General features: G+C 34.5%; 2 protein-coding genes across 4 annotated transcripts; both read right to left on the bottom strand.

Moving 5' to 3' along the window:
• Positions 1–2,052: 2,052 nt before the first annotated feature.
• LOC142539837 (mitochondrial import inner membrane translocase subunit TIM14-1-like) lies at positions 2,053–3,900 on the bottom strand. Of its 2 annotated transcripts, none has more exons than XM_075645570.1 (3): positions 3,481–3,690; positions 3,061–3,220; positions 2,053–2,410 (listed from the first exon to the last, which is right to left on the bottom strand). In XM_075645570.1, exons 1-3 carry the CDS (start codon positions 3,536–3,538, stop codon positions 2,254–2,256), a joined length of 375 nt encoding a protein of 124 aa, XP_075501685.1. In that variant the 5' UTR covers positions 3,539–3,690; the 3' UTR covers positions 2,053–2,253. The 2 variants fall into 2 exon arrangements, with proteins under 2 accessions (XP_075501685.1, XP_075501686.1); XM_075645571.1 differs by lacking the exon at positions 3,481–3,690 and adding an exon at positions 3,742–3,900 and having other exon boundaries at positions 2,056–2,410; positions 3,061–3,239.
• Positions 3,901–5,011: 1,111 nt separating this feature from the next.
• LOC142539836 (kinesin-like protein KIN-7D, mitochondrial) lies at positions 5,012–16,909 on the bottom strand. Of its 2 annotated transcripts, XM_075645567.1 has the most exons (25): positions 16,221–16,908; positions 15,993–16,090; positions 15,634–15,723; positions 15,307–15,359; positions 14,639–14,704; positions 14,456–14,509; positions 14,124–14,183; positions 13,594–13,672; positions 13,339–13,406; positions 12,353–12,409; positions 12,126–12,230; positions 11,760–11,864; positions 11,348–11,455; positions 11,127–11,258; positions 10,792–10,974; positions 10,152–10,376; positions 9,553–9,693; positions 8,674–8,793; positions 8,541–8,591; positions 8,208–8,255; positions 7,930–8,076; positions 6,781–7,575; positions 6,548–6,677; positions 6,234–6,346; positions 5,012–5,290 (listed from the first exon to the last, which is right to left on the bottom strand). In XM_075645567.1, the coding sequence occupies exons 1-24, from the start codon at positions 16,559–16,561 to the stop codon at positions 6,264–6,266; spliced, it is 3,339 nt and encodes a 1,112-aa protein (XP_075501682.1). In that variant the 5' UTR covers positions 16,562–16,908; the 3' UTR covers positions 5,012–5,290; positions 6,234–6,263. The 2 variants fall into 2 exon arrangements, with proteins under 2 accessions (XP_075501682.1, XP_075501684.1); XM_075645569.1 differs by lacking the exon at positions 10,152–10,376 and having other exon boundaries at positions 16,221–16,909.
• Positions 16,910–17,389: the final 480 nt, after the last annotated feature.

Raw genomic sequence — 17,389 nt, 5'->3', positions numbered from 1 at the left:
GACCTTAAACAAAGCACATAATAATAATTATGATAAAGTCATTAAAATAATTTTTTATACAGTAATCTCACTATCAAAAGAAAAAAGATTGATGCCCATTGGAATATATACTTCGTACTCGAGAAAAAAAATGGCGAAATCACTTAAATTTAAGCAACAAAAGGAATCTTTTGTCCAATAATATTTCACTCGAACGCAAAAAAAAAAAAAAAAAATCTAACCCTTAAATTTTTTTAAAGTTATTCAAACACATAAATTGATGCATATTGAAATATTGTTTAGTTTGTATCCAAATAATCGTAAAAGTTATTTTCTTAAGCAGAACATTTTAAGTGATTTAGTTTCTTCAAAATCAATCGGTTCTATGTTTGAATAAGCTGATGTGATAGTTTTTCTTCCCTTGTTTTTGAAGATAATTCTATGGCAAAATCATATTTTGTGTCTTCTTTCTATTCACATGCACCTCTTTAATTTATTAATTTCCGCTAGCAACTTTTGACGCATGTGATATGCGTGTAATGTAAAAAAATATAGAAGTAGATGTTTTTCTTTTTTTAAAAAAAAAAATTGAAATTGAAATGATACAAGATAAGAGATAAGATGAAAATAAGTTTGTAAAATATGGAATTGAATTGTAAAATGACGTATTTGGAATTATGAAAAATGTTCACCAACATACCCAAAGTTCGTTAATTAGTATAATTAAGAGGTTTAAATTTAAATAACAGTAACTATATATGTTTAACTAATGAGTAAGTCTCTTATGAGACGGTCTCACGAATCTTTATCTGTGAGACGGATCAATCCTACCGATATTTACAATAAAAAATAATATTTTTAGCATAAAAAATAATATTTTTTCATGGATGACACAAATAAAAGATCCGTCTCACAAAATACGACACATGAGACCGTTTCAGACAAATTTTTGCCTTAATTAATTACATCAGGATTGACAAATTATACCTAATTAATCTAAATGGGAATGAGTTCATTTAACATTTCTTGGGCAACCCCTTTAGTTTAACTTTATGGTTACAAAGGCATGGACGATATGCTCTTTTTCTTTCACTACCATATACCATATGATTACGTAGAAACTCAGCATATTTAAAGAGGCACTTTAAATGTTTTTTTTAAATTTAAAGAGGCACTTTAAATGTTTTTTTTTTAAAAAAAATCATTTTTTGGTGTTTATTAACCCGAATTTTACTTCAGCTTCTACTCGTTTTAAAATCTCGAAGCTATTCTCACGCTGATTCTGATTTTAATTTCTTCAAAAATTTATTTTGATATTTTGATAAATAAATGAAAATTATTCTACAATCTTCACTCCAATATCTTGTCTGATCTAAAATCATCCTTCACATTCATTCAAATAAATAAATAAATAAGATGTGTTATCTAATTAATTTTTTTGGTTATTTTATTAAAAAACTAGTATGAAAATCATTTATTTATCAAACATTATACCATAAAAAAATTCAGTTTTTCACTTATATTTTTGAATACTAACAACTCCTGATTTTTTTCACTTTTTCATGATCGAAAATTTTAGTCATTTCTAGGAAAAAAAATAAATAATATTTTACAAACACTTCCAATATATTAAAGACATGGTCAGGCTAACCAAATATATCAGATCGGGCCAATTTTTTAATCGGGCTATCTAATTATTATGTGAACCCGTTTAGATAATAATTGGGCTCTACATTTTCTTTAGTTTCCATTAATATGATATGGGCCTTCTTACATTGTTTGGACTTTTCACTAATATGATCTCCAGATTCTCCACTGGGCTCTAGACCCGGTATCCACTTACGCTCCTCTGTTTGCTACATTGGATTGAAATTTCATGTTTTCTGCCACTATCTTTGTGCTAGGAGAAGCCAAGATTCTAATTCGAATCCCCGTGATAGTGAAATACACCGCCTTTGTTGTAATTAAAAACAAATTCAGGCCAACGTCTCACTTTTAGTGTACTCCTTAACTTAGGACATTGTTATTTGCTATCATTTATATTTAGTCAGACGTATTAGTAACATTGAACAAAACTTCGTTTATAAAAAATTCTTCTATATTTAAAACATGGCGAGGAATTACAGAGTAAGGGCCCAAAAGCTTACACGGTTGATTATTTACGTGAAGGAGAAACAAATTTGAATGGTTTATCCAGAGGAGATTTCTTGGTTTTGGGCGGTTGTCTCATATGCTCATTTTTAGCTGTCAAAAGTTCACCAAATCATAGCAGAGTTAAAATGCGGAATCACTGTTTTTTGCCTTCCCGAGTAGCACGTCTTTAGCTTCGTTTATTTTAGAAGCAAGGTAATGGCTACCACCTGCATCAGGATGGTTTGCTACCATCACTCGCCTGTGTGCTTCCTTTATCTTATCGGGCGGGGTGCTTTCCCTGATCAAGGTAATCCAATCATTTGATACAACGACAGACGATCATAAACATAACATAATTTCCAAGTTTCAAGAAATTTGGATGGGGCTATACTAACAGAATGTAGCAGTTTCATATCAACAAAGCAAACCTAATAAATGCCAAAAACATTCAAGTATCCATGGTCAAAAGATTCAAATGCCATTGCCTTTTTACAGATTTCTCGATAACCAAGTATCCACGATTCGGTCAACTTGTGCCGAAATTTCGAAATTTGCGTTTATGCATACAATCCTAGATGTAAATCTTGTCAAGAAAAACAACCTCCGACATTTGTCCATAATTATACGTGAATTGGCTAAGGCCACATGCAATAACGACCTCAAAAGATTTTTATAAACCCATATTCAGTACCGCACTTGGATTAAGGTGATTCAAACTCATTTCTCCCTGCACTTTGCACACATGCACGAATGCTTGTGCACTTTATAATTTTTTAATAATTATAAGAATTTCAATAGAACCAATATTTTGTGACTACAAACAGTAATATATGCTTTTGAGAAATCTGCCCCGTAGAAAGGATCGGAAACATAATAAAAAAAATCAAACAAAGTACGATTAACAATACCATTAACATATGTTGAGTCAAGAAGAAGGTTTGAACTCACCTAACACCAAGAATTAGAGCAGCCTCCCTCCTAGTCATTTTAGGCTGGAAACCACCTTCATAAAATTTACGAAGTCTAGCATTAGGTGGTCTCGCTTTAAATGCCTGCCAGGCCTGAATGCCATATCTACCAGCATAAGCAGCAGCAGCAATTGCAAGTCCTGCAATCAAAGGCGTGGTCTGTTGCAAATTTCATATTTGAATTTCCCAGCAATAGGAATAAAAAAATCATCAGCAAGTAACTCAGGAAGCAACAATCACTATAAGGAGCAATTAGCGATGAATGAGATCATTATCAGTGTTCTAAAAGTCGGATCAGGCAACCTAGGCGTTTAGAGCTTTTTTAGGAATTTTTTTTTTGGGCTTTTAATAAACCAGAGATGAAAACAATCCACTTCAGTTCAAATTGCTTCACGTATACCTAGCTTAATCATCTTGATCATAACATCCGAAAAAATGGCAAAAGATACGGAGTTCATAATTTTAGGGCCACTTTGGTTGCCTTCTCTGGTAAAAGCATCGGTAACCGGCAATCGTCAAGTCGCCAACTTTAGTAATTAAGAAAAATACGAAAACAAATCAACGAGCACTGAAAAACAATTCACGCATTCATCTAAGTGATACTCATGTATTGAATAAGAAGCGCAACGTACGATGAAAGAAAAGGGTGCAGGGCACTCACCATTATTGGTTTCAGTACAACTTAAGGATCCGATTAACGATAATTGACCTCGCGAATTTTCTCGATAATCCTTCTATATATATAACAGTCTCGGACACTGTTCTTCGCTCTTCCAGAATTGGGGTTTGAGTTTTTTTTTTTTTTTTTTAAAAAAATCTCAATCTCGTTCCGTCTAGAAAATGAACGGCTGATCAGTGGGAAAAGAACAAGTATAAATTAAAAAAATATATAAAGAATAATATTGTAATTTTTTAGTCATTAATTTGTGATAAATAATTAATTATTTTATTTTATTATAATAAATAATCAATACACAAATTGTAACACAAAAATTCAGAGTTGTATTGTTAAACAATTCAAACTTTTATCAACCCTACAAAATGTAGCCTAGAAACTATAGAAGTATGTAAACCCGAAGTAAATAAGAACTTATAAATGATTAACTAATTTTTTTTACATAAAAATGCAATAAATTTAAAAAGAAATTAAACTTGAGAAGTCTGAGAAATAAATGTTAGTTATCATTAATTTTTATTTGAGTGCAACACTGCAACCTTTGCCTTCATAATTTGGTATTCACGTCCAATTTGACAACTAGTTGATCTATTTATCCTAGCCGATCCTACATAAAAAAGACATTTTGGTGTTTTGATTTGACGAGAAAGCTATTCTCAAAAGAGAGTTCAAAATTATTATAATTGAAAATTATTACTTCTGGTTTTTTACTTTAATTTTTTAAACCAATAATAAAAGATCTTTTTTCTCGCTAAAGAAACTCAAAAACCATGTTCAATAAAATAATTTTTAACTTAAGAATTTTGTATCCAGAGAGGCATATAAAATGATAAGTTATAAGAAATTTCATCGTCCCTACATTTATTTAATCTATTTCTGTGAAGAAATGTTAAGAAGTCGCAGTCAGCTAGTAGACACGAAATGTACAAATATTTGTTCTTCTTGTAACCCAGTTAGTTTAGAAATGAAAATTCCAGAAATTCTCCACATTTGTTCTCTCCATTCTTCCATTTCCTTTAATTTCTCCCAAAGTTGACCCTCAACCGAAAATTTTCATGCTATACAATCACACTAAATAAGATATTGCAAGAAAACATTGTACAAATGGAACGGGTTAGCGTATCGTCCCGAGATAATTTAATTGTCTTAGGCCAGTGATTGGAAATTCTTCTCTAATAATTTCTTTCAGTCCATGAGCAGTAAACACAGCGCTAAAATATAATTTCCAAGATGATAGAAGGAAATAAAGAAAATCTTAGGGTTTACAACTTATTATACTATAGAAACAACAAGATTACAGAAATTGTAGCTGGATTGAACATCATCGGCCTTCTTTTCCTCGCAGGCATAGGAAGATTTTTATCAAGTGATTTTTACACAAGGTTAAGAGTACCATTTAGCTTCCTAACCCCATTGTAAGGCAATGGTACATATAGCAGAATCTTTTTTTGAGGGAAATGAGACAAAAAAAGACGAGCACAAGAGGTGTATACGTTCCAATGAATTACGTACAGTATAAACAATGACCAATTCCCTGCAAGACAAAGGAAGAGAAGGAATTATGATTGGCATCACCACTTGTGGTTTCTTTAGTCAAGTTTTCTTTCTTCCAACGCAGATCTTATACAACACCTACAGGTTTGTCATCTCACACAGGCTGATATACATAATACATTACACAGCCAGTTTATGGGGCGCCAAACATGTTGGCAGTGTATACATATGCCGCTAATATCAAAATGAAATAACAAGAGATATGCCTCCTAACGTATATAAATATGAAAAAATTGCGGGGAAAAAACAATTGCAATTTCGAAACAAGCTACAAGTATAGAGCTGTGATGTTTTCGCTCTTTTGTCTACTCGAGTACGAAAACTAGTCATTAAATTATTTGTACATAATCAATTTTAGTCATCTCCACCTCTCATGGCCCAAATAGGTGTTCAGTCACCGTGATAAAAATTAAATACAGTTTTATTATTATTTTGTGAAGGAGGTTGTTTATATTTTATAGGTGAAATGGAAGCAAATGTGTTCCAAGGAAAGAAAATTGGGGCCAGCCCGTAGACGAAATTATTGAGATAGTTGGATTGCCTCCATAACTTCTGCCAAGTGCCCACTATAATAATTGCTCACAACTGGTGAACCGGTTCACTAGCTCTATAACCTTTTTTTTCATACTACGGTCAGAATCAGCCGGCAGATTCTGAACAACATATTATTTTTCAGGAAAAAAAACCGTTAAACTCAACCCCCAAAAAAAAATTGCACGAACGTTAATAAAATGAGAATTTTCCCGTTTATCCGACAGATTCTAATGAATCCGCCGAATGAATAGGTGAAACATTATAGTTTGTTAATTGTTGGATTTTGCTGTATTCTGAGAATCTGTGCCGAATTTTGTTATGCTTCAAAAACCCAAAATGCTTCTATTGCAAGATATGAAATTATTTGATCTAGAAAATTTAATGTTTACCTTTTCTTTCAAGGGTGTCACTTTGAAATGTCAGGTGAAAGCAAAAATCCTATCTACAATTCTTGTTCGGCAAATTGGACATTCGGAGCATGCAAGAGAGCAAGATTCACATACTGCAATAAAACATTAAACATTAAAATGTAAGTAAGCTGCTCTAATCATGAGCGTTAAGAGGGGCAGAAAATCAGAAGCGAACAAGTCCGATTAACCTCCTTGTATGATTTCAAATTTTATATGTAACATGTAAAACTGCCTCACCTGCCCATTCATCAAACTTCAAGCATAAATTCAGAAGGATAAATCAGTAAGCTTACAGCAAAAATGATGGCAAGGAAGAAGCATTGCAGCGCAAGGTGTTTCGAAACAACTTCTACATACATGAGAATTTCCATCTCCATTTTCAGTGTACCTTAGTTGATTCTCCTTTATCTCCTGCATTCGAGCCTGAAAGAATTCCGGGAAACATAGTCAGGTTTCAAATAGATAATGGAGCGGGGAATCCATGTAACGTAAGACCACATATTTAAAAAAGTAGGGAAATATTTACTTTCAGGCGAACCACAAGAGGCTCATCTTTGGTAACAGTAGAAGCTGACATTGAAACATCCCGAGCATTTCTATCTTCCAGAATTTGATCCCTCCACTCAAGATCAGCAGCTTTTGGTTCTCTAATTCGATCCGTATCCTCGTCATGTTTATCTTCCAAGAATTGATCTCTCCACTCAACATCAGCAGCTTTTGGTTCACTAATTCGATCTGTACCCTCATTCTGTGGATGAGTAATCTTAAGCTCTTGCTTCGTATTTCCCTCTTTCTTTAACTGAGCAACTAGAACCCACATATTTGCCAGATCATTTTCGAGGTAGGCCTCCCTCTTCTTTGCCTCTTCAATCTTGTTCATGTACTCATCTATCAAAATTTCTTTCTCGGACATGGCAGCCTCAAGAGCAGCCTCCCGTTGTTTCCTCGCTTGCAACTCCATTTTCAAATCATCCAGATCAAGATTCCAAAATTCAATATCACCGGTAACAGTTGAAGAAACTTCAGTTGTTCGGTCAGAAAGTCGACCACGGCGACTGGTCCTCTGGACATCAACATGCTTGCGGTTACCACCTCTAGAGTTGAACTCACGAGCAGCTTGTAAATCTTTTTCTAGTTTGGCGTTGTGTAATGACATCCTAGTAACTTCACCAGCTAAATTTTTTAGTTCAACTGCAGCAGCAGCTGCTAATTCTTTGGCATAAGATGCTTCCTCCGAAAGTTTCAGATTTTGCACTCGTAATCCACTATTCTCCTCTAGAATCTGTACATGTTCGAGTTTTAATTTCTCATTTTCAATTTCCTGCGCAGAGCAAAAACAATGTCGACTTAAAATACCCAAAACACATCCTTCTCATAAATTTAATTTTACATGGAAATTAATGATATCCATATAAAGGAATCAAATCATGCGTCCTTATATCATCAGGTTATATACCTACATATTTATATAGATATATAATTAGGATTTAGTTTCAAAAAAAAGTTTTGGTCACTCGCATCTAGACTTGTAACTTGACATTCTAGGGCAACCAAACAGTGCTCCGATCAATTAAAAAAGATTTACCAACTGAATTGGTCATGACAGACTAATAACAGAACCCAAGATGAACAACACAACAGCATCAGTATAATAACCAGAAGTTGAAAATTGTACCTGAGATTGCATTTTCTTTCTCAACTCATCAGGAAATTCATCAGACACACACTGTTCAGAAGATGACGGCACCTTATCACTACTAACGGACGCTAGTTGCTGCTCCAGGTGGGCAATTTTCTCAAGCAGCTCCTTAATTTCAACACACTGAAATAACAAAAGAATCAACTGCCTTAAATGAAATGTGAACTAATCAAATGTAGATAGATAGCTGCCCACATATTGTACAAACATAAGTTAACATTATCCTTCAAAATATCTTCGAGGATTTAAATAACCTTGTTTTGCAGCTGTTCTTGTAGTACACGGTTGTCCGCAGACTTAATCTGCATTACAAAATGACAGGGATTAACAAAATCGAATCCATTTATGTGAATATGTAAATAGGAATAATAATAATTTCTAACAAAGATAAGATATACTTCTCCCTTTATCCTGTTTAGAATGTCTACATTTGTTATTCAAAATTTCACTTTTTTAACCTCACAAATAATCACTCAGTGGGAGTTGGAGGAGGGAGCGTTTAATTTGGTCAAAGTATGATATAGCAGATTCATGAAACAAGCCACAGGCAATGAAAATAATGAAGAGGCGAAAAAACAGAGAGAAACCTCTAGCTCAAACCCCTTCTCGCCGCTCTGAGCCATCAATTTCATGATCGCCTGTTACAAAAAGGAATACCTTTTTTCCCATAAGTTAATCATAAAATAGTAGCATGCGTTTCTTAGAAAGTAAATAAATGACCTGCTGCATTTCAACCATAGATGCATTTGCAACTGAAGCTTCCCCACTCTCAACTATTCTCTGCTCTAAAACCCGCATCCGCTTTTGTTTTTCTTGGATTTCATGCTCCAGGTTCTGAATCTGTTCATCAAAATACAAAACATTTAAGTGACTTCAAAATCACCACATGGCCTTACCAAGAATTTATGTGGCTCATAATACATAACAATGAGAACTCAACACTCATATAAGCGCAGACTTGCACCATTGATTGATTTTCCAAACAGAACTACTTCTCATAGTAATCAACACAAACTCAAGTTTTTTTTAATAGAAAAGCACAGCTTGAGAGGTAGTTTAAATACTATCATTTTTGTGCGTGTCCCCTACATTATCCCAATATTTAAGTACTTGAGATCAAACAAAACTTTAGTCGAGAAGATGAAAATACGTAATGTTGCAGATTTATACGGAAAAGTATTATAACTTAATTAATATACTTAAGACATGGGAGTAATAAAAACTACAAACTGATGTTTGACAATTGGATGAAGAATGCAGGATATTGGTCTCCGTAAAAATGCTATGCAGAAGCATAATGGATGAGAAAACCATCAGACATGCTCCTGTCAAAAGTCAACTCAAGTATAATATAATAGCAATGGGTAAAAATATAGAAAAGAGAGAGAGATTCATGCATCGCATCCAAAAAGAGCAGGGAACATAATTAGACATTGGTGTCATAGAGAAAGAGGCTAATGTGCACAAATAGATTTTACCATTTGATATTCGGGACAGGGAGGTCATAAATAAAAATTAAAAAAAATTGAAAAAGCTAGAACATCTGTCCTTGTGACCTAGGATTTACCACAAATTTTCAAAAAGGGGACCGTAGAGTACCTGAGCTTTTGACCCTTCTGGATTATTCACAGACTGCTCCAGCAGACGTTTTAGGGTACTGGAGCCAAATGCAATCTCCCCAGCAAGCATCTTAACTTGCTCCACTAGGAGATCAATTTGATCCAACATCATCACCCTATCCTGCAAGCAACACATAACATAAATAGTGATCGAGATCCAACTCAATAAAGATTTGTTAAAGACCAGAAAACGAACCCAATTTAGAGACAACACTTAGATGTCAGAACCAAAAGTAATCAGTTTCAACAGAAAACAAAAGATCCTTAAAAAAAATTCATGCAGATAATAACATTAACAGCTTCACTATGATAAAAGATCAGAGGATGAAGTATAAAGACGACTAATTTGTGCTTGACAGCTAATTTAAGTGTAATGGTACACATTTATCCACACATATAGATGCAAAACAAAACCATATTTGAAGTTTGATGGAGAATGCATGAAAAAGAAAATTATGAAAATCAAATACTACATCTGCTCTACAACTTTCTGGTGCAAATGAGAATGGTTCACATTTAAGTCTAACTAATATTTCGATAAAAATATAATTTTTTTGTGGAGAAGAAGTTGCAACATACTATAGGCAGCTTTGACACGCAGGAAGAACCACTGATAAGTTCACCCGCGAGAGTTGTTTCGGATATTGTACTGCCAGCTTGGGATATATCATCATTCAACTTGCTGGATGCTCTTCTATGTTTAGATTCATTAATGTCTGATGGTAAAGCTAAATCAGAGGATAAGGGACTCTTTTTATTCTCGCCATCAATCATTAAAGATCCTTTCTGAATAACATCCAACTTCTGCTCGACAAAACAACAGTAAGACAGTGAACAAAAAAGGAAGTTGTTTTTTGTCTACTTGTAGTAACAGATACAACAAGTTTCGTACTTGAGTGCCACAGAGAATAAATGGCGTACAAAGATTACACAATCAATTCAGGAAGACCTAGAGACAATGAACAACAGTAGATAAATTAAAGCTCGTCCTTTCAAAATTATCCGTTAAAAATTCAGTTAGATAGGAATAGAACCAATCTAAATCCATTACTTCGAAGCACATTCAAGGTAATGAAACAATTATCTGGATTTGAACTTTTCAAAGATAGGACAAACCGTCAAAGTCCAGATTATATAGGAAGACTACATATGACGCAAATGGGAGAATAAATAGCTAAACCTGCCATATAATATAGCTAAATCAGAGTTAGCAACTCACATCATCCTCGGAAGTAGAATGACTCCTTTGGTGAGAAGGCATGTCACTTGTATACCCTGGTATATTATGTTTTGAGGAAACAAGAATTAACTTTGTCAGCCTTTGAATCCTGCTCAATAGAGCAGCCTTGGCTTCTTCTTCCTCCTCCAATCTTGATTGCATTTTTACTTGCCCTTCTTCCAACTATATAATAAAAAATGGTTGCAGTAATAAGTCCCTCTGTCTATCCAAATGGTATTTCAAATTTCAAGCAGTTCGTCTCAAAATCTATATTAGCTCTCTGTACCATGATCTCCAATTTCCCCGTCTTTATCAAGATAACAAAGGACACATACCCGCTGTCTTAAGGTCAAAACTTCTTCATGGTTGACACCTGGAACAACTCCCCTCTTTAGTTGATCTAGTTCTTCCTTGAGAGAAGATATTTCTCGTTGATACTTCTTAATCAAAGATTTTTCATCAATTATCTGAGACATTGAAATAAACACAACCATTTGAGTCTACAATGAAACAAGAATGAAACTATGAACTCTACAGATTAAATAGATTGACACACCTTATTTTGTGCCGCATAGATTTCGACACGTTTTGCCCTGCTTGCAAATTTTAATGTATTGTGGGTTTCCTCCATATTACTTGATGCAGGAGTTACTGTACATATAAGCTGAAGAAACAAACACCGTATATATCAGGGAATACCATTCAGATATATATATTTTCTAACAACAATATTCAATCATGGAATTGCGAACTAGACCTAATGGACAGAAAAAAACTACAGGGAAGTGGGAACAAGAACATAAAATGAATGTCAAATAACAAAAAATTGTGCTGTAAAGGAAAACAAAAATTTTAGAAGTTAAAACCAGATGATCCTCGTATGCATTCAAACCATTTTATTTTTAATATATATTTTTGTTTTTCGAAAAATAAACTTTTCATCCGAAAGTAGGTTTTTTCACGCTCACCGAAACATGTCCATGGCCACTTAGTGAAGATTGTAGAAGGCGGGTAAGCTTTGAATCCCGGTAAGGAACATGTGATGACTTCCCTTCACTTAGTTTTCCAATGACCTTCGCATCACATAAAATATCAGGAAAAAGAATCAAGAAAAAGAATTACTTAGACTGATACAAAATCCACAAAAGAAATCTCTTGCTCAGTCCAATAGAGTGTTGGTCTGACTGGATTTGTTTCAGCCTTTCAGATGATTGTACAAGCAAGGCCATAAATTTGAATCAAGAAAAAGACTAGGCATTAAATAAAGAGAAGGACGTGGGATGAATAAACAACAAAATGTAAAGGAAGTAACCAAACAGAAATCTACTACGTACTGTTCCAAGAGTTAGAAGACTTTTATTAATGTATGATCCCTCCTTTCTCCTTATCCCGGTTGTTTCAGATTTAGAGCTTTCTGAACCCGCCAAATCAATCAAGTTCTGAACACAGAAGCAGAAGACTGTGAATTTTATTATGGTAAGGTGCAAAAGTTTATAATTATCATTGATAATCGATTATAATTGCAAGTATTTCCCAATCAAAATTATTCAGGTAAGCATACCAATTGTGAGAAAATTACTCCATCATATTCATCCCCATGTACACTACTCTCGATCATCTGTAACCAAAAGAAATGATTGACACTGAGGATTTAACACAGAATAAAGAATAAGAAATTAAAGTGTAGAGGTAATAACAACAGAAAATGAAAGAGGGACAACAATGCCTTAGGCAACAGAAAAGGAGAGATAACATGTTATTGTTGGTAGATAAAGAAAGGGGCAGACAGATGATATAAACGCATTATGAAGAAAACTGCTTGGGGAAACGTCACAACTCACAACTTCATAAATGATACAATAGACTAAAAACAAAGTTCCTACTTAAGGTGTTGCCGATGCAATATTAATGCTGACAACCCCTATTGGTTCAGCGAACTGACCACCTTCATTACTTCAATTGAAAGAGGACTAGGAAGACACCACATCGTTTCCATTCATAAACAAGAACATGAGCACTTTACTATATGCAAATCTACCTTTAGCTTTCAAAGCATTTTCCAACAAAACATGTCAATTCCAGATTATTCCTCTCATTTCATTAAGTATAATGCATGAATAAGGTCATCAAATTAATTTACAAGACAATGGTATATATTGAAACAAACTTGTGATATCTAGTAGAGAGTCGAATTGTACCATCACCCCTTCACCTTATAAACTATTGACTTTGTCTTGTGCTCTTTTTTATATTTTTGAAGGATATTGATAACTTTGCTTTAAATGAGATATTATTGTGAAAATGAAAAAAAAAAAATTGATATAAATAAGGTATCGAGGTAACACTATTAGGAATAAGAATAACCATGAAAGGATGATGCGAAAAATAAAACTGCGGCATTGTTATCGGTGAGTATAGCGTAAATAACACTTCTCAAAGGAATACTGACTTTTTCACTGGGAGTACGAGAAACAAAACCGGGTCGATTCACTTAAAGGGAGGTCGAGTGGGGCTCGACTAAAAAATGTACTAAATATACATGCGTACCAATGTAAAAATGGTATGACTACGGCTGCTGAATAAGTTAAAATTGTTTGATCCAACATGTCGATGCTCTGCCATTGAATTAGAAATTTGAAGTTAAAGAAAGATGATTAACAAACTCGACGCATATATTAAGCACGCAAAAGTAAAAGGGAAAACTCAGAAAATTAAATTAAAGCAAAATAATTAAATGATTAAAACAACCCTATACCTAGGGCCATACATGCAAAAACAGAAAAGAAAATGGATGGCAGTTACCTTCTCCAGCAGCAATAAATGAAAGTGCATGTCCAGGAGATAAAACAACTTCTTCTTTTATCCCTTCGACATAAGTTCCCTGAGCACATGATTCAATGGAGAGTCAAATGAAAATAATGTGTAGAGCAATTAAGAGCAGACTAACAATGTCATTGACTATCAGATAAATATAAATCCGACGAGTATGAGCTTAAAAACCTTACTGATCTGACGTATCAGCAAGAGCTAGAAAGTTAAATATATCAGAAAAGTAATTGCCTCAAATGTGTATAAGCAATGCTACTTAAACTCACATGATAAACCAGCTTGATTTTTTATGAAAGATTTATTATTAGATTCACCGGATATCATATTCTGAATATGAAGTTGGTGTATAGAAAGGCGGTTGAGTAAAACCAAATATGGAAATACCCAAAATATAATCCATCATCATTCGAAAAGGAATATCCCGAACTAGTTGCAATTAGCAAATACACAAAAGATGCGTGTAATAGTAACATACAAGCTGAAGAAATTTGGTATCTAAATACCTGTGCATCTTCTCTAACACGTAAATTTTGTCCAATTGGGTCCAACAAGTCATTGATCACCTGAAAACATTGAGATGAGAAAAAGCATAGTTTGTCAGGCCTTCAGATATACGATAATACTTCTATACTAGAGGATACTAAGTCGTAGATGCTATTCTGAGAGTTGTAAGGGGTATTTAACAAATAAGGAAAGATAAACTGCAACAATATTAACCGATGGGGTCAGGGAAAAGGTGCTAATAATGATCTTCGTTGCATGAATTCATAAAATAAGTCTGAATGCTAGAAATTTGTGCATTGGAAAGGGTACTGTTACATGTTCCAATACTAACCTCATTGTAGATCTCTAGATATGATACACGAAGTAAAAATTCACGACCTGGAGTCTGAAGGACAATTGATCAATCATCAATACATTATATAAATTGATGAACATAATATTACGCATACTGGTGAGTTAAGGTGCAACTAATGTCATCGAAGTAGGAAAATAATAAAGATTCAACTGAACTTACATCTTGAATAATGCTGAAGACATCTTTTATGGCCAATGGTATGATTCCAGGAGAATTTTGATCTCCCTAACAAGACAAGTGTTGCAGAACCATAAACTCAATGACAATCATTGTGGTATATGAAAGTTACAGTCTCAATAGAGAGCGCCAAGGGAACCAGCAAATGAAAAAAAAATGGATTTCAGTATTTGTCAACGTCGTAAAAATGTGAAAGTATATGAACATCTCATCTGCACGGCCACAGTGAAATTTTTTGTTTTGGGAGTTTGATGTCCCGGAGACAAACATAATCACACTATACTAATCCATAAGTTCATAGTATTCACCAATGTTATCCGGTATCCGTTATGTAACCACCAAACTTAAACTCCAGCCATACATAAATCCATTCGATTACAAGTCATATGCTAAGTGTCTATAAGCGGGGTATGGTTTCATGATACCATTCCGTATGAGAAAAAGGAACCACCATCACCAATAGGAAATGTATATTAAATAACAGCATGATGACAAAGGGAAGTGAATTAATGAATTCAAATTCAAATTCAAATTTCCTTCCAACTGCCGTTTCTGTGAGTAGTTTGTGGTTAAATTGGTCCTGAAGTTCTCCAAACTGTGTTGCAACAGAAACTGAACGAGTACACGTCACAATGGAGGATGTGGCTTACATGCATAGTGTGTGTCTTTCCACTACTTGTAACACCATAGGCAAATACTGTTCCTGCATGACAGCGAATCGATGTTAGTTTGCATAAACTCATGACTTGCGATGTCATCCACCTAAGCTGTAAAGGTCAACAATGTGAAACTCTAGATTGCTTTCATTACATTTAATCCATCACTAACTGTCACCAGCATGCGCCTACTTTGTGGATAAGATCACTTTCACTTGACAACATGGTTATACATTTATTCATTGTAGACCGTAAGTACAACAGAAACAGTTCATATCACAAATATACGATGTAAAAGTAAAAATAGCCAGTTTAGCATACCATTTACACCCTCCATTGCAGCCTTAACAACAGGTCGAGCAGCTATTTCATACACTTCTTGGGTGCTTGCGTCGGATCCAAATACCCTATCTGTCATAGCAAATCAAACAAATGATATGTCACATTTGCCAGCCAAGTAAATAAGACGCCAAAATCCTAATGCTAGAACTCTTGATACATGATTCTGGCAGCATGGTACACCATTCGTTAGTGTATATTATTCAACTCCCCACAAAGTATTCATAGTTAAAGTGCCAAAATCTAAATTGACCACACGGAAGAAGATTGAACGCTAGTTGAAAGTACAGATATTCCTCGATTAAAACAGAAACAAGCATGAAAGAGGCAAAGAGGTCAACCAAATCCATAGGCAGTCGTAGGATTATATTCATTCCGCACAATTTTGTCCCCGTCGGCATACCACGCTAACTCATCACCTCGCTGGTATTCTCTATCACTGCCATCATAGAATGCAACAAATCTGAATTAATCCCGCCATTTTTCCCAAAGATCATCCGCAGCTTCCTCCATTTTGCGAAATTCGAAATCTAATAAATCCAGTGAGATCTACAATTTTCCAAACTCACCTCAAAGGTCGAAATCGTATAGTAACTAATATGCTATCCCCTGATCTCGATATCGTCTCGAGAGGCTCCACAATCAGCTGCTCGTCCATTGCAGGAAAACCAACAGGGGATCGATTAATGTACCTTCCGTTTCCGCCAGGCGTCATTGATCTGGAACCACACGCGCCGCCGCCTCCGTTACCCGAGCCGCCATAAAATGAAGTAGCGGAGGAAGAGCAAGACCGCGGCATAAAGCGACCGTTCACAAACGAAGATGAAGACGAAGTCGAAGAGTACGAGCTCGAAGGCTTCACAAGATGGAACGGTGAGCTGCTCCTACCCCTGGAAGACGAAGCCGCCATTTCTAGACTTCAGTGCTGCAATTTTATGCTCCAATCAATGCACTTTCAAGCAAAATTCGTTGCGTGTGTATCGGTGAAGCGTGAGTAGTGTCAGATATCACATGGTGTGAATAACATTGCTCAATTTTCAATTGATTGCCTTTTCCAGCAGAATTATAGTGACAAAGAAGCTTCTCAGTGGAGAAGCGATCATAAATACATACGGTCGAGTTTGTATGTACTCACACACACACATACATACGTGTACATGTGTGTGCGGGACAATGGCGGTTTCTTCTCTGAGACAACGAAGAGTAGCGGAATGGACTGTGAGAGACAGAGAGAGAACGAGCGAGCTTAATGAGAGTAGAAGACTGAGGCGACATGGACTAGTTAGATTTTTCGAATTTTGTTTATTTTTATTATTTTTATTTTTCATTTGAATAGAATGTATAATAGATTTTATTTAAAATGGTAGCTGCATATTTAATTAATTATATTATATTAATTGAAGAAAATACAATAGTTGGTGACAGGCCTTATTTTAAATTATTTTAAAAAAAAAAATTAGTTGCGAGTCTCGTGACTTATGTTTCAAAGTTGTTTTTGTTTTTACTTTTCTTGAAGTTGATGTGATAACTTATTATTATAAAATGTTTTGGATTTAGTTTATATATTCTGTATTAGACTCTTCGTATTATATATTTAATAAAGTTGTAACAGCTTCGGTTATCCAAATTTTATAAGAGTATGTGAGACGGATCAACTCTACCGATATTCACAATAAAAAGTAATAATCCTAACATAACAATTAATAATTTTTTTCTGTATCACAAAATACGACTCGTG

This window comes from Primulina tabacum, chromosome 3, assembly GCF_025594145.1.
Source record: "Primulina tabacum isolate GXHZ01 chromosome 3, ASM2559414v2, whole genome shotgun sequence".
Lineage (NCBI taxonomy): Eukaryota > Viridiplantae > Streptophyta > Magnoliopsida > Lamiales > Gesneriaceae > Primulina > Primulina tabacum.
Note: the sequence above shows the minus strand (reverse complement) of the source record. Positions and strands in the feature narration are given on the sequence as shown.